Source organism: Rhinoderma darwinii, chromosome 4 (assembly GCF_050947455.1).
Source record: "Rhinoderma darwinii isolate aRhiDar2 chromosome 4, aRhiDar2.hap1, whole genome shotgun sequence".
NCBI lineage: Eukaryota > Metazoa > Chordata > Amphibia > Anura > Rhinodermatidae > Rhinoderma > Rhinoderma darwinii.
Genome location: NC_134690.1, coordinates 382,756,852 through 382,775,195, shown reverse-complemented (window position 1 = coordinate 382,775,195; position 18,344 = coordinate 382,756,852). Strand labels below are relative to the sequence as shown.

The window sequence follows — 18,344 nt, the reverse complement described above, 5'->3', positions numbered from 1 at the left end:
GTAGAGTAAAGCTAACAATATATCTACGATTTAAGGCTCTAAGTATGATTTCAGTAAGTGTAGGAGCGGTGTGCCCCAATCATGACCACCCCCTCTATTAGCCAAGATAGAGAGCTACTGTAAAGAACCATGCCCATTAAAATCTACAGATAGTAGGTACCAGTCTACAAACACAAATCAGACACCATCTTAGTCCATGTTCACATGAAAGATTTTCATGCGTATGTCGCCGCAGAAACTGTGTGTATTCCACGTGAAAACCACCCACAAACAGTGTCCCATTGATTTTAATGGGAAACCGCCGTTGTTCATACGGGGCGGAATTTTCCGCGTGCGGGATTGCAAAAACTGCATTGTGGACACAAAAAACCCAAATGAATGTCACTTCTTGATGCGGTTTTCGCGCATACTCCACGGTAGCCACACGCGGATTAGCCCCATTGAATTAATTGAATACAGCCCAAATTTTATCAGGAAGATATTATATAGCTAGGATATTACATATATATCCTAGAAATATGTCATCACTTTCTGTGATTAGAATACTCCTCTAAAAAGGTGCCTTAAAGGAACAGTGTCATCACCCAAAAAAATTTTCATATGTTCAAGATGTTAGTGCTTTATTAAAAACGTTTATATTTATTTGTGTGTTTGTGTTTTACTTTTTCTTATTTTTACACTTTTTCTTCCCTATGGGGGCTGCCATTTTTTGTTCCATTTCTGTATGTGTCGATTAACGACACATACAGACATGGAATACGGCAGCCACAGTCCCATAGGGACTGCGAACGGCTCCCGTCCCATTGACTTCAGTGTACGGCGTCTGTGTGGGAACTGCGCATGCGCCGCTCCCACACAGTCCAATTCGAAATTGGCGCCGTCCGGCGCCATTTTCCTGTGGACCGGAAGTCGCGGCCGGACAGTAATATTACTACTTCCGGTCGCGGCTTCCGGATTTGTGCACTTGGACCAGCGGCAGCAAACGGAGCGGACGGGCCGGAGGGAGCCGCGGCGGCAGGAGCAGGTAAGAGATTTCAATGTATGTTCGTGTTTGTGTGTGTTTACTACTGTATGTAAACCTACTACACTGTGTGTTAGCTCAAAAAATGGCGACACACAGTGTAGGAGGTTACACCGTTCAAACCCCTCGTTTATCCCGGCACTAGCCAGGATAAAGGAGGGGGGATGCTGAGAGCTCACTAGAGCGAGGGCTTTTAACCCAATGTTGCAATGCTGCAATTTTGGGAATAGCTCCATCTAGTGACCAAAAATGGGTAGTATTATAAATTAGAATTAATTTATAATATTTCCTGACTATTTCCTGACTCGTGAAAAAAATAAAAAAAATTTGAACAATGTTTAATCACCCACACACTAAATGTTTAATTTTTAAAAAAAAAACATGTTTTTCTGGCAACACATTCCCTTTAAACTGTAGCATGGTCCCATTCAAGTGAATGGGACTGAGGTGCAGTACCAGGCACAGGCACTCCCGAACCTACGAAGCTATGCCAGGTAAGCAATGAAGAAACTGCAGTGCTCACTAGAAAGTCAAGGCCCCTTCAATCAGCTGATTGCTGGGAATCGGACCCCAATTGATCTGATATTGATGACCTATAGGATAGGCCTAAGCATGGGATTTGGACCTCTATCTGAAAAAGAAAGCTATAAAAATACATATGAATAAATAAACCAGAAGATATAATGTTTAAAAGGGTTTTGTCCAGTCATGAGAAATTGATGGCCTATCCTTAGGATAGACTTTTAATATCTGATCAGTGGAGGTCCGACTGCCCCGCACCCCTGCTGATCAGCTGTTTTGATTAGAGCACCAGAACTAGTACGAGAGCTGCTTCCCCTTTATTCCGGTCACTGCTCGTACTTTTAAATGGCCGACACACTTGTAGCGGCGGTTCACAGTATTACAACCTTCTCCTATTCACTTCAACGTCAGCAATTCACAGTACGAGCAGTAACAGGAATGAAGAGGAAACAGCGCTCATACGAGTGCCGCAGCCCCTTTAAAAACAGCTGATTGGAGGGGGTGCCGGGAATCCGGCCATGGGATAAGCCATCAATTTCTTAGGACTGGACAACCCTTTTATCCTATATAGAGTCCAGGACAAAATGGTGTTCAGGGGCGGACAATCACTAAGCATCTTGCAAGTATTTGAGAGGTTCCCGACTCTTCATTCACTCGGTATACAGCCAGTCTATCAGAAAGCCGCATTAAAATTACCAATAAATGTACAAAACATATTAAAAACCAATTATCGGAAATCTGTTTTTACAATCAAAAAGGCCTTTTAACTAAAACTCTGTTGTCCAATAACGGAATGTCCTGTTACTTTAAACGCCCGAGGAAGATCAAGAAAAGACACAACCACAAATCCTAACACTATAGCAATAATACACAAAGGCCCTAAGAAAAATAACCCAGAAGAAAAAAAAAAAAAAAAAAAGTTACGAGGGACATAATTACTCTCCGGGCGCGCTTCTCTACGGCTTTCTCTTTTGACTTATCAGTTTCAGGAAGGAAAATTTCAATCAACTCCCAGATAAAATATACTAAGCTCTAGCAGACCAAATTTGTCACCTACCCCTTCCTATAAGCAGCTTACCACAGCGGGAGGGGACAGTGAAAATAAAAGCCAAACAGGAGAAAAAAACAAAAAACTAAAAAAAAAAACCCCTGTAAATGAAAATGCCAAACATTAGCCGACAGCACTTGGCTGATTAACTCGAAGACAAGCGCAACGGCTAAATCTTAGCAAGGACGGACGCAAATTAAATTCCAGAGCTTTTAAGTACAACAAAGAATTCCTTAGCAAGGAGGATTAAACAACTTTACAACCAGGAATGTCGCTGTAATTTAATTGTTCCAGAATTCAAGATTTATTATGCAAATATCCGTGTTTTCTTCCCCTCCGTCTGACCACTTTGAGCCAAGGAGACATATTCCGAGCCCAGATGAGACGGCTTTTCCTGATCTATAATTACACTGATAAAGACATACTTATGTAGCTGGACAACGAAGCCCTTTTTTTTTTTTCCAGCCTTCCCATTATTAAAGCTATATTCTATTAATATGAACCAGAGGAGGCATAATTAAAGGTTACTATAATAAATGCGTTACAATTAAACGTGGCCACTATATGACATTGTGATTAGAGGAGCGCATTTACGACTCTCACCTCTGCGATCTTCTCGGCCTCGCTGTATTTTCCAGCCCTGATGAAGGCAAAAAAAAGTTCATGGAGCATCGACTGCTCGCCCATAAAGTCACTTAAACGATCCACAGCTGTTGGTGACAAAAAGTTTTTTTTATTGTTACAAGGTTTTTATTACTTTCCATCTCTAGAGCAATAAACGCTACTTACTTCAAGAGTTATTCCACTCTAAGACATTTATGGCATAAACGTCTCAGATGCGGGTGTTGGGTCTTGGACCCGCAGCTATGTGGAGATTGGGGGTCCCCTGACTCACAGCCCGTACTGGTGAGACTGCCATAATTTCTCTTTTCATTGGCAAATATGTGCACGTCTCTCGCCATTCTGTTCTACAGGAGTTACGAAAAAAGCCAAGAAAGCGTGCTCTTTAAGGGTATGTGCACACAAGGCGGACACGTTGTGTAAAAGCAAACCGCGTATCCGCCCTGGGCGCCGTAGGGAATTCCGGCTGAAAATCCACACCAAACTGTGGTGCAGCTCTTCTTATGGAATGCAAAAAACTGAATGTAGAAAAAAAAACAAAAAACACATACTTACCCTCTGACGTCCTACAGCCCGGCCTCCTGGGATGACGTTTAATCCCATGTGACCGCTGCAGCCTGCGATTGGCTGCAGAGGACAACATGGGCTGAAACGTCATCTCAGGAGGCCAGGCTGGACGAAGAAACAGAATTCTGGGTACGGTATTTTTTATTTTTCTCTGTTGCGCTTTTTGCAGCTGAAAAGCAACGATTATGCTGCAAAAAAACCCAACATCTGCTATTTCTTGCGGATTAACCTCCCCATTAAATTCGAAAGGGGAAAACCCGCAAAAAAAAAAAAAGTAAGCAGCGTTTACGCAAATACAATGGACATGCTGCGGATTAAAAAACGCACCGCAGGTGAATTTATGAGCTTTTTTTCCTGCTCCTTATTTATGCAGCCTGTGGATGAGACTTGTTCAAATCTCATCCTACTGTATTATGCTGTGGATTTTCTGCAACAAAATTCATTGTGGAAAATCTGCAGTATTTATGCTACGTGTGAACTGACCCTAAAAGTAAAGAAAAAAAAAATGAATGTGGAAGGTTACAACTTTATCACAGTAACTTTGTACCACATCGTCGTCATTGAGGCTGCCTGCAAAGACATGCTGTTACCAATTTGAATCTTAAGCAAAAAAAAAAAAACCCTCATATTTCTCCGGATCCGGCATAGTCGACCCATTACGGACTGTGGATGACCATGTGACCTTCAGGCAAAGCAGTGCAGTGTCCACAGGAGGCAAAGTGCCACTGTCTAGCCTCACTGTCACTTTACGATCAATGGGGTCACAGCAATCAGACCCCCAACACATTGCACAGTGATGGTATATCCTAGCTATATGCCACCAAAGTTTGTGCCGAGACAACCTGACTGCTTGTAGCCACCACTAGGGGGAGCTAAATGCATATGATTCCTATTGATGTCAATAGCTCTGCATGCTGTAAGCTCCATCAGTGTTGGCTGCAGACAGACAGAACTTCATCATTCAGCTCTTAAGCTGCACGGAAGGGAGGGGGGGGGGGATTTGAGCTCTATCCCAGAAAAAAAGATGTTCCAACTTTAAGATATTTTCTATAATTAATCAGCACAGAGAAATTGTGTTTAAAGGTGGCAATTCACATTAAAGGGTCACAGTCAAAAAAGAAGACATGTCACAGTAGTTAATATTCTGGCCCTCAGTGTGGAGATATCAATCACCACTAGAGCAAAGGTGCTGGGGTACTCTGCTGAGCGCCATGCCTCTTGTGGACCCCTCAGATGCACTCAGAATGGCAGAAACAGAATATGGTCCACCTGCAGCTTATCGAGTGTCCTAATGGGCAAGCCACTCAGCAGCGTCTTACTACTCCCAAACAGAACTTCTGACATTTTACCATGACATGTAAAAGGTATTTTTAAAATGACAGTGGCTCTTTAAGGCTAGGTTCACACCGCGCTTTGCATTTACATTTTGGATATAAGCTGAGAAAATTTCCCGATGTGTGTGCTGAACGTAAACCCCCAATGTATGCAACTGTTGGTTTTTTTTGTGCGTGAAGTTATGGCAATTTCGAGTATAGTTTCTAAAACTGAGCATTCCCTACAGTGCATAGGGGCAGTTTTGTTTTATTCCGTCTGTCAGATGGAGGGAAATCTCTACACAGGTCAAGTTACAACTGACAGGCTGGGGGCAGGAATACTAGTAGCGCGTCATCAATGTGAGACAGACAATGAGTGACTACACCATCTCCTGTACAGACAGAGACTAATCCACTAACTGCAGCATCAGTCTATATAAAAGTACTCATCCACCTTGGATGCTCGTGGCTTATTGTGTGACACCAGAGAATGACAGAGGATTTAAAGGGGTACTCATTCTAAAATATGATGGCATATGTCTAGGCTATGCCATCACTTAATGAATGGTGGGGGTCCGATCTCAGGGACGGTGTTGCAGTTCCCTTCAGAGCGAGGACAGGAATGGCCTTGTTTAAAGAGGCTCTGTCACCAGATTATAAATGCTCTATCTCCTACATAATCTGATCGGCGCTGTAATGTAGATAACAGTGGTTTTTATTTTGAAAAACGATAATTTTTGAGCAAGTTATGACCTATTTTAGATTTATGCTAATGACTCTCTTAGTAGACAACTGGGCGTGTTTTTACTTTTTACCAACTGGGCGTTGTACAGAGGAGTGTATTAGGCTGACCAATCAGTGACCAATCAGTGTCATTCACTTCTCATTGTTCCAGCCCATTGTTAGTGAGATTGTGCAGTGAAAGAAGCTGGGCTGGAACAATGAGAAGTGCAGGACGCTGATTGGTCACTGATTGGTCAGCGTTGGTAAAAAGTAAAACACACCCAGATGTCTATTAAGAGAGTCATTAGCATAAATCTAAAATTGCTCATAACTTGCTCAAAAAAGTTTGTTTTTCAAAATAAAAACCACTGCTGTTCTCTACATTACAGCGCCGATCACATTATACAGAAGATAGGGCATTTATAATCTGGTGACAGATTCTCTTTAAGGCAGATCTGTGAAGGCTCTTTTATTTGAAGACAGGAGAGGACCCCTGCAGTCAGACCACCACCAAAATTAAGAAGGGATAGCATATCCTAGTGATAAGTCAACACTTCTAAGGCTGGGTTCGGAGGGTGTTTTTTAAAAGGAGTTTTTTTGTTTTGGTAGATGAACTTTGATGTCTCTCCATGGGAGATCATCAATCCAAACAAAAACAAAAAAAAAAACGCATCATACGAAGACAACCTACTGGTGTGAAAACCCCCTTTAATGATGATTATTCAGATAATCTGACCGCTCACATGCATTTGGATTGATAAATGATTAGAAAGATGTGCTTTGTTAAACAGAAGAGATCCACTAAGAAAATGTCACTTAGAGGACCTGTCATTTCTTTTTTAGTGTATTTACTTGTATTCCCCATAAAACCACAATTCCAGATCTATTCATAGAACTCTGGGGTTATGAAGCTCCTCTGTTATTCCTCCTAGAAATTTATGAATAAATTGTCAACCGGGTGTCTCCAATCCCCTTGACAAAGGGGCGTGTCCCTACAGTCTGAAAAAGTGAGCACTGATTGGACAGTGTCAGACATTGTAGTGACACACCCCTAATCACCCATTTGTAAATGAATTTAAAAAATTGTAGGCGGAATAACAGAAAAATGGTACAAAGAAAAGAAGCTCCAGAGTCGCTATTTTATGGGGAATACAGGTATTTACTATGACAGATATGACAGGAGAGGTTTTATATATATATAAGATATTATTCACAATATCTATAATGAGTAGTTTTGTTAAATTTTTTGATCATATATAATGCCGTATGTAGAGCATTTGTTTATATTGATATGATTATTTTCATATTGGCTAAAATTTCAATTTTTGATGGCGATGACATCAATATTGTTATTGGTTATTAAGACATTTTTTTTTAATTTTACAGACTGTTTGAAAAAGGTCTTGTTATTTTGCCCCATGCACACGAACGTATTTTTTTTCCTTCCGTAAATACGGGTCCTTGGTCACACGTATTCGACCCGTATTGCACCAGTATTTACGGACCCATGCCGGTAAATACGGGTCCGGTGTCACCAGTATTCCACCCGTATTTACGGGCACGTTTTCGCTGCAAAATTGCACTGCACTAATCAGCAGCCCCTTCTCTCTATCAGTGCAGGATAGAGAGAAGGGACAGCCCTTTCCGCAGTAAAAGAAATTCATACTTACCCGGCCGTTGTCTTGGTGACGCGTCCCTCTTTCGACATCCAGCCCGACCTCCATGGATGACGTGGCAGTCCATGTGACCGCTGCAGCCTGTGATTGGCTGCAGCGGTCACATGGGCTGAAACGTCATCCCAGGAGGCCGGACTGGAGGAAGAAGCAGGGAGTTCTGGGTAAGTATGAACGTCTTTTTTTTTTTACAGGTTGATGTATATTGTGATCGGTAGTCACTGTCCAGGGTGCTGAAACAGTTACTGCCGATCGCTTAACTCTTTGAGCACCCTGGACAGTGACTATCCACTGACGTCGCCTAGCAACGCTCCCGTAATTACGGGTGCACACACAGTCACCCGTAATTACGGGAGCCCCATAGACTACTATGGGCCTGCCAGTGCCGTAATTACGGCCTAAAATAGAACATGTTCTATATTTTTCAACGGCCCGGGCACCTTCCCGTAAGCCTACGGGGAGGTACCCGTGGCCAATAGAAGTCCATGGGCCTGTAATTACGGGCGTTTTTACCTTTGTGTGCATGGGGCCTTAGTCTGTGGATTGAAAATAAAATAATTTTTCAAAAACAAAAGAATTTTTGGAGGGCCAGCTTTTCTTCCAAAATATTACGGAGTTGAACCCTACCTGAGCACCCTTCTATACTGAGTGCCGTGGTTTCTATATATTTCTTAACTTTTGTGACAGGGGAACTTTAACCACATTCAAGAAATTGGCTAAAGATGAAGAAAAAAAAAAAAAAAAAGTTTAGGTTTATGGAATATTGGTCGTGACCGGCCCCAAGATGGTGCATTGTTCATAATTGAACTGCAGTGTCAAACTTTTGTGATGTCTTCCTAGCAGCGTAATTTCCTAGTTATTCAAGCTCTGTACAATGGACTCATCAATGAGCCGGATTTGCTTTCACATGTCGAACAAGCTTTCAAAAAGTGGTTCAATAAAATAGAAAAGGCTGCTCGCAGAAAATGAAGGGCTCACTTTTTTTTTTATTTTTACCCCCTAATCACATATAAAGTTATAAAAAGGAAAAAAAAATAAAAAATCTATTCAAGTAGTCGTCGGGAGGAATGAGAAAATCGCTGTGCCACAGCAGTACATGTTCCCAATGAAAAGGTGATTCTCAATTACAGATCAATTACAAAATGTATGGCTATTATCCACAAAAGCCGCGGAGAATGTTCGTCTAAAGGGTCTGCGAGGTAGAATGAAGTATGGTCGCTGATGTTTTAATTCATTATCCATGAAAACATGGGAGGGCACCAGGATAACATTGTGAGCATAATACCCGTCATTCATTAGGCTTTGTTGAAATGTCTGGACTAACTGTGGACTCTTTGGATTTAAAAAAAAAAAAAAGCCTGCTCAATGGGAAGGCTTGTAATTAAATGCTTAGGTTAGCGAAATGTTCTAAGTGCTACAAAAAGCCTTTTATCTTAGGCTTCTCGTATAAACATTACTATAAAAAAAAAAAATGGATTCCGAGCTCACAGATTAGATATGTCCAAGTAGCAATGAGATGACATGAATTAGGTATTGTTAGCCAATACAATGCAAATTACACTTGGGCTCTCTGCAATGTCTACGAATAACTACTTATATAGTACAAGAAAAAAAAAAAGAGGGGGAGGGGACAATGGAACACTTCTGAGAAGGGATACAATGTATCAAGCATACAAAATAATATCGAAAAATGAAAAAAGAACTCAAGTAGTTTATTAGCAAACATGGTAATTGATGTTTACACAAGGAGATCGGACCTGGACAACATGCAGTACAACAACGCTCGGCAAACAATGGCCTATATTGGTTACAAATGACTGTTTAATTGATACGATGGTTGCAACACATTGGCCTATGTAAAGGGTACATATGTAGACCAAAATTAATTGGTATCTGGTCATGGTGTTTTTTCGAGAATTTAAATTGGTGGCCTATACTTAAAGAGACTCTGTCACCACATTATAAGTGCCCTATCTCCTATATAAGGAGATCGGCGCTATAATGTAGGTGACAGTAATGCTTTTTATTTTAAAAAAACGATCTATTTTCACCACTTTATTAGCGATTTTAGATTTTTATTCTAATGAGTTGCTCAATGGACAACTGGGCGTGTTTTACTATTGACCAAGTGGGCGTTGTACAGAGGAGTGCATGACGCTGACCAATCAGTGACCAATCAGCGTCATGCACTTCTCTCCATTCATTTACTCAGCGCATAGGGATCCTTTTAGATCACTATGTGCTGTCTTATACTAACACATTAACAATACTGAAGTGTTTAGACAGTGAATAGACATTCCACGGGATGTCTATTCACAATCCCTGCACTTCGTTAATTTTTCTGTGGTAGTTAGAGCAGAGCAAGCATAATCTCACGAGATTACGCTGTAAATGACAGGTTACAACAAGATTACGCTTGCTCTGCTGTAACTACCACAGAAACAGTAACGAAGTGCAGGGATTGTGAATAGACATCCCATGGAATGTCTATTCACTGTCTAAACACTTCAGTATTGTTAATGTTTTAGTATAAGACAGCACATAGTGATCTAAAAGGATCCTTATGCGCTGCCAAAATGAATGTAGAGGAGTGCATGACGCTGATTGGTCAGCGCCATACACTCCTCTGTACAACGCCCACTTGGTGAAAAGTAAAAACATGCCCAGTTGTCCATTGAGCAACTCATTAGAATAAATCTAAAATCGCTACTAAAGTGGTGAAAACAGATCGTTTTTTTAAATAAAAAGCACTGCTGTCACCTACATTATAGCGCCCATCTCCTTATGTAGGAGATAGGGCACTTATAATGTGGTGACAGAGCCTCTTTAAGGATCTTTTTTTCGCAGGCCAATAATTGAGCAAGCGAGCATTCAAATGATCTTATGATCGTTCACGATCGCTGCCCCGTGAAAACAGGGCAGCGATCAGCCGATGAACGAGCAAATGCTCGATCATCGGCTGATCTGCTCGTTTATGCAGCCAAAAAAATGGTCGCCAGTACATGGTGTTGCCGACATGATGGAAATCTAATGGGCCAAAGGTTTAAAGTAACAATTGCTAGTCCCCATAAATAACCGATTATTGCTCCTTGTAAAAAGATGCAAACTAGTGCCGAGCAACGAGCCATCTTGCCAATCGGCACTCGTTTTCATGGCCCATACTGGGATGTGTAAGTAGAGCTTTAGGATAGGCTATCCAGGTGTTATCGGTGGTGGTTGAATCCCTGCGATCCCTACTGAACAGCAGAAAAAAAAAAGGGGTTCCAGTGAGAGCAGTGCCCCCTTCAATGCCTATCCAGGCAGAGTTATGCGTCCGTACACCGAGACATTTATTTCCAGAAATAGCCGAACAGACACGAAGCAGCTGAGCGCTCACACGAGGGCTTCAGCTGCTTCGTTCTAGCGATTGGTGGGGGTCTCAGTGCACGGACCCCCACCAATCCAAACTTCTGACACGTCACTAGGACGTCAGAAGTTTGTCGAACGTTTAGCTACACTTTAAACATTATGACTTAACAAAACAATTGTGAAAAATTAAATCTTACCCAGACATTGGATTTCACACTTACCTTTTTTAAGAAAATCTGTTAGTCCTTTCTCCACCAGTACAGTTAGCACATCATGTACGAGAGGGGCACACTTGTACTTTTCAATGCATTCTGTCATAGCATCCAAGGTGGTGGGCAGATCATTCCTATAGAACAAATTAAGCAAGAATAGAGATTAAGCAGAAGTAAAATAAGTAAATCTTCAGTTCTCATCCTGGGAGCGCGCCAGTGCAGCACCGACCATCAATGGATAAGTAATAGTTATTCTACTGAACCGAATGGGTTATTTAAACTTCTTAAGAGCACGAGTAGCACCAGAATTCCTGTTCATTTGGAAGAGGATCTGTCACCTCTCCTGACAGGACTGTTTTAGTAAATACTTATATTCCCCATAAAATAACAATTCTGAAGAATCTTTTCTGATAACTCTGTGTTGTGCCGTTCCTCTGTTAGTCCTCTTAGAAAATTATGAATAAATTAACACCTTGGTGTTACCAGTTGGGGGTGTGTTCCTACACAGACCGATACTGTCCAATCAGTGCTTACAGTCTGTGTGTAGAGGCCCACCCCTTTAGACAAAAGAATGGTAACACCCAGTTGTCTTTTTATTAAGAAATTTGTAGGAGGAATAACAGAGGAACGGTAAAAGGCAGTGTTCTAAGAAAAGATGCTTCAGAATTGTGATTTTATGGGGAATGCACATATTTTAATGAAGAAATCCATCTAGAATTAGCATCAGGACTTGTCCGTTCTTGGGCTATCAGCCCGCCACCAATCAGACTTATGACTTGACTGACATGTCATGTCATAGAAGTCCTTTTTGGGACAAGCCCCTTAGAACAGACACTTCCACAGGAAAAGTGTAGCCAGTTTATGTGTCACCTGTGATAAAACTGGATACTAATTGGTCAGTATTTGGTTTTTAAACTTTTCCCATATTAACCTTTAAGTGATTTAGTAAGAGAATAAATGCCTACGATGGATAGAATAGTAACATCCTATCCAAAAAAAAAAAAAGGAGTGTTAAAATTGATATTGATGACCACCCGAATATGATACTGGGTGGTCATCAAGAATAAACCTACTAAGATGGGAATCCAGATTGAACAGGTCTCCTTTATTGTAGGATATTGTTGTTTTTTATACGGAAGCAGAAGGATCTATGTACCACTTAGCGCAGCACCAGGAACTCATTTTCCATTCTATTTTTATCACAATTAAAGAAGGTAAAAACGTACTTCACTAATAAGCCATAAGGAAATCAGATGCATGTATTCCTAAAACACATTTTCCCTGATCAACCCCATAACACAGTATTTCCCAAACAGGGTTCCCCCATATGGTGATAAGTTTGGGGAAAAAATGCTATATGGGAGCACTTGCACGTGGCGTATTTGCCCTGTATTTCATATAATGTATGACTATGGGAAAAATATTCTGAAGTGCAACCAGATGTGATTTATTTTTTTTTGTTCCAGCATTGGCAAATATTTTGCCCATAGGCATACATTGTAGTTTTCCGCAGCGGAAATACAATGCAAGTACGCCACACGTGAGTGCACGCTAATACCTATTCAATGACTGGTGGGATCATAACAATGCCATATGGGTGAGAGTCTGAAGAATCCCAGACATCTCTAGATTGCAGGTTCTTAAAGGGGTTGTCCACTAACATTGTAAACTCATCAGTATATGATAGTCGGGTATCGAACCCCCAGACCCCGTACCGATCTGCTGGTCCGGCTGCTTCCGGGCACTGGATGCCCATGCCGTAAGAGCAAGTGAATAGGAGCAAAGTTGCAGTTCTGAGGCACCGCCACTGTGCAGTGTTAGGAGCCATCTGCTTCCGGCTCCAACTACCGCACGCCCTGCATAACATCCAGTGCCCGGAGGCAGACGAAGCAGCTAATGGGTGCGGGGTCCGGATGTCGGATCCCCGACGATCATATACTGTGGATAGGTCATCAGTTGTCCGTGCCTGGACAACCCCTTTAAGTCAGAGCCTAGAGCATAAGCACGACAAACTATATTTAGGCCTAAGAACAGCAGGCACTCAAAGTTATGGTTGGTATGGCCCCATATTACGAAAATATGCTCCCCTAAAAGTATACCGTACCTCTGTAAGGCCTCATGCACAAGACCGTGCTTTTGTTTCCGCAATTTATCCGAATTGTTGCGGACCCATTCATTTCTTTGGCTCCATACACATGACCATGGTTTTCATGGATACATGCTGGGGCTGGAATCCGGACCGCAAAAACTCAGGACAAGTCATTTTACAGTCCGCATTTGCGTGTCCACTAGCTGGTGAAATATTTGTTATTTTTTTGCGGATCCGTGAATCCTGATGACACACGCATGCACAACAAAAGGTTTTCTGCAGACAAATATACCGCAACGTTTCCCACAAGGGGCCTAATGCAGAAGTGGACGGAGCATGGCATAATTTCTTTACTGTTGGATTTACGCGTACAAATTCGGAGGTATACATCGGTACAGCAGGGCCCATAGACTACGTGTGCCATATTATGGCTCTGAACAACTCAACACTAAACCATTATATTTTACACCAAACTTTGGAAATCAAGCAAAACGCTGCAGACACTCATGTTGTCCAATACCAGCTCTATACTAAGTCTGTTTGTCGCAGTTTACTTGCCTTTGAAGAGAATCTGTCACGTTGAACATGAGTCCGATCTGTCAGTAGTATGTTATAGAGGAGGAGGAGGGGAGTAGACAGATATAAAGCGGTGTGCAAAAACATTTAGGAAAACCTATAATTCATTCATATAAAACCCTGCTCTCTGGGAGGTAAAGAGTCTAGTGGGCGGTCCTACTCTGATTGACCGCCTTCCCTGTATGAATGTGAATACAGACTCAGCTGTCAATCACTGAGCAGGACCACCCACTGGACTCTTAAGCCCACATTGAGCTGGGATTTAAATTAATAATAGCTTATCCGGTATCTTTTTGCACACAATGATATATCAATCTGCTCAGCTCCTCCTGCCCTTTACACCTATTGCATGTTTGACGTAACAGGTTCTCTTTAAATAAACTCATATTACATCCTACCATCAAGCGGGTTTGTTTTTTATGGCCATTGCGAGCAGTGTGTGTTGCCATGCAACTGAATTACTATTTTACACCCATTCAGATACTGGGTTGTGCTAAAAAGTAAAACATGCATGCAAGGGAACCATTCATTTGATTGCAGTAATACAGACCTAGCATGAAAATGACCTACTTGACGGGCTCCCATGGCACTTCTCTTTTTAGCAAGCTCCGCTCATGAGTGCATCTTCTAGCGCCCCACTGAGATGTTTACTTTTTTTTTGTCATTTGGGGTGAAGACTAAATTACAGGTTCATTTCAAGGCTGCAAGGTGATGCCGCTGGATACATAGAGGCACTCTGAGGATACTGGTTTAGATTATGGTCACGCCACACTAGGGGAAAGATTTCAGCAGGCGACACAGCCTTACGGTGCAATAATTACAGCTAGGAACAGTTTTTGGAGATATATATAATTTTTTTAATTTTCAATTTTTATTTTTTTAAATTTAAGCACAGTTCCTGCTCCATTTAAATCCCTAAACTTTGCCACGGCTTTAAACTAGGGCGAGCAGGATTGTCTATTGAGATGTAAGATCGACAGCACAGAACGGGAGATAGATAGATCTATAAATACGGAGAAAGGCAGTCTATGATTGCCATTTCATTCAGTGAGAAAATTCAGCTTTTCAAAATGATGGCAAAACAATTATCCTATAGTAAGTACTGACTATACCCAATTCCCACAGCATGAATAGAACTGTTTTAGGTCAAAACGATTAATTAATGAACGATTATGGTGCCAGTCAAATGGACAAGCTAATTGACTTCAGTCTCAGAACGCACGATGTGAAAAGATATTCTCTGCGTACATAACAGTGATGGAAAGGAAATTAAAAGAAAGACACTGGGGAAAATGGAATTAAAAAAAAAAAAAAAAAAGCTCTTCGGGGTAATAATAAAAAATAGGTTTCAAAGCTCAAGACAGATGTTTTACATTTTTTATTGTAGTCCAGAATAATTCATACAAAGTCTACACTAAACCAGATCAGAAAGAAAAAAAAAAAATACAACTGAGCACGTAGAAATGAAAACACAAACTGGTAATTTCCCATTTTATGCGCAGATGTAGCAGACCTTAGTGTGTCACATGCAGGCCTCTAAACTCCTAGTATAATGCACCCAGTGAGAAAATGTCATCTTTGGGTTTAAGGCTGCGAGTTTACATAAACACTGGTCTATAAACAGTCCATAAGGATCAGTGTATGTATCCCATCCATTCAGATGGATGTGTATAAGTTTCCCTTGTCTTGCCTCCCAATGATCACACGATGTGATCAGAAGTATGAACTACCAAAACGCCTATAAAAAGCTTTCTAACTAGATTATAACTGGTTTTGTGCGGTTGCAAAAGCCGACTCACGAATGTATTGGATTTCCATTGTCATGTGGAGATATGGTAGTGTCACTGACAATAGAGCAGAAGGGCTGGTGCTATTGCTACACACCACCAGCACTGCAATGTAGAGTATCAGAAATGTTATGAGATATATATATATATATGCACACACATATACACAGGTCCAGAACTATTAGGACAGTGACACAATCTTCATGTTTTGGGCTGTGCTGCCACCACATTGGATTTGAAATTAAAACAACGGAGATGCAATTAAGGTGTAGACTTTCAGGTTTAATTGAAACGTTTAGGAATTGCAACCATTTTTCTACACAACCTCCTCATTTCAGGGGCTCAAAAGTAATTGGACAAATTAACATTACCAGAAATAAAATATATTTTTTAAATACTTTGTGGAGAATCCTTTGCAGGCAATGACTGCCTGAAGTCTGGAACCCATGGACATCACCAAATGCTGGGTTTCCTCCTTTGTGATGCTTTGCCCGGCCTTTACTGCAGCGTCTTCAGTTGTTGCTTGTTTGTGGCTCTTTCTGCCTTAAGTTGTGTCTTAAGCCAGTGAAATGCAGCGCAATCGGGTTGAGATCTGGTGACTGACTTGGCCATTGCAGAATATTCCACTTCTTTGCCTTTATCTCCTGGGTTGCTTTCGCAGTATGTTTTGGGTCATTGTCCATCTGTCCTGTGAAGCGACGTCCAATCATCCTTGCTGCATTTGGTTGTATCCGAGCAGAAAGTAAATCCCTGAACACTTCAGAATACATCCGGCTGCTTCTGTCTTCAGTCACATCATCAATAAACACTAGTGACCCAGTGCCTTTGGCAGCCACGCATGCCCATGCCATCACACTGCCTCCACCATGTTTTACAGAGGACGTGGTGTGCTTTGGATCATGAGCCGTTCCAAGCCTTCTCCATAATTTCTTCCTCCCATCATTCTGGTACAGGCTGATCTTAGTTTCATGCTGTTCCAGAACTGGGTGGCTTCTTTAGATGTTGTTTGGCAAAGTCTAATGTGGCATTTCTAATTTTGAGGCTGATCAATGGTTTGCACCTTGTGGTGAACCCTCTGTATTTGCTCTGAAGTCTTCTCTTTATGGTAGACTTAGATACTGATACACCAACTTCCAGGAGAGTGTTCTTCACTTGGGTAGATGTTGTGAAGGGGTTTTTCTTCACCATGGAAAGGATTCTGTGATCATCCACCACGGTTGTCTTCCCTGGACGTGCAGGCCTTTTGGAGTTCACAAGATCACCAGTGCGCTCTTTTTTTTTTCAAGAATGTACCAGACTGTTGATTTGGCCACTCCTAACATTTGTGCTATCTCTTCATTCATTTCTTCATTTTTTTCAGCCTAACGATGGTCTGTTTCACTTGCATTGAGAGCTCCTTTGACCTCATGTTGTGGGTTCACAGCAACTTCCAAATGCAAATGCCACACCTGGAATCAACTCCAGACCTTTTACTTGCTTAATTGATGATGGATTAACGAGGGAATAGCCCATGCAGCCCATTAAATAGCTTTTGAGGTAATTGTCCAATTATCTTTGGTCCCTTGAAAAAGAGGCAGCTACATGTTAAAGAGCTGTAAGTCCTAAACCCTTCCTCAAATTAGGATGTGAATACCCTTCAATTAAAGCGGAGAGTCTGCACATTAAGCCCATATTGATTATATAACGGACACAAGTTTTGGCATTTTAGCGGTCTAACAAAATATATTGAATATACACTGCCCAAATAATTCTGGACCTAACTGTGTATGTATGTATGTATGTATGTATGTATGTATGTACACATATACATATACATACATACACACACTCTTGTACAGTATTTGCATGAATGGCTGTCCACCCGTCAGCCTACATCTTAAATGTAAGAGGACCTCTACTAAAATGGCAGAGCAGTTGGGAAGTGTATGTCAGACATATGTATTAGTCTAAAGCTAGCCATACACATTAGACAGCTGTCGGCCAAGTGCCTGTTTGGCCAAACGCCATCTCCCAAGACCTTTTCACAAACAGGCATTTGTTTATTTCAATGGGGAAAGAGGAATAGGCTGCTGCTAGACACCTCCGGCAGAGAGTTATCTCCCAGGGGAGTAGAAGGACTGGGCATGTTGAGATTGGAGTCAATGAATAACGGCTCTAATTACGGCCAAAGAAGTGACAGGTCACTTCTTTGACGCGGGCGTCTATTTACGCGCCGTCTTTTGACAGCGGCGCGTAAATTACGCCTCGTGTGAACAGACAAACGTCTGCCCATTGCTTTCAATGGGCAGATGTTTGTCAGCGCTATTGAGGCGCTATTTTCGGACGTAATTCGGGGCAAAAAACGCCCGAATTACGTCCGTAAATAGGCCGTGTGAACATACCCTTAATCTGCTCAGTACTACTGTATAGTGTCCTCCATGCTGCTGATACTTCTGTGTGCATGAGAGATAGAGAGCAGAATCCCCTCTTCGCTGTGTACAGGAGATATCATAGCAGCTAGTCTCCACCCACTGTGGACCTGAGCTTAGGGAAAAAGGACATTTAAACGATCGCGCCTACAAAGGAGTCGCATAATGGCCAGAAATAGTGTCCTCATGTACACACATATGACTGCATATTTTAAAGTCATCTAAAAATTACACTTTAACACATATTAATTAGTTATTATACACACATACATATATATATATATATATATATATATATATATATATATATATATATATATATATATATAAAACAGATTTTTTCTCACTAGGATGGTCTTCTATAGAAAAGATAGACATAAATACATACAGGTTATATATACACTACCGTTCAAAAGTTTGGGGTCACCCAGACAAT

At 41.4% G+C, this 18,344-nt stretch overlaps 1 protein-coding gene across 1 annotated transcript in view; it reads right to left on the bottom strand.

Moving 5' to 3' along the window:
• Positions 1-18,344, bottom strand: part of LRPPRC (leucine rich pentatricopeptide repeat containing) — a 135,681-nt gene that overhangs the window by 40,927 nt on the left and 76,410 nt on the right. Inside the window, exons 24-25 of the mRNA XM_075863229.1 lie at positions 11,058-11,182; positions 3,195-3,301 (exon numbers count right to left, since the gene is read on the bottom strand). Of these exons, the coding sequence (XP_075719344.1) occupies positions 3,195-3,301; positions 11,058-11,182 (232 nt within the window). The remainder of the gene's footprint in view (positions 1-3,194; positions 3,302-11,057; positions 11,183-18,344) is intronic.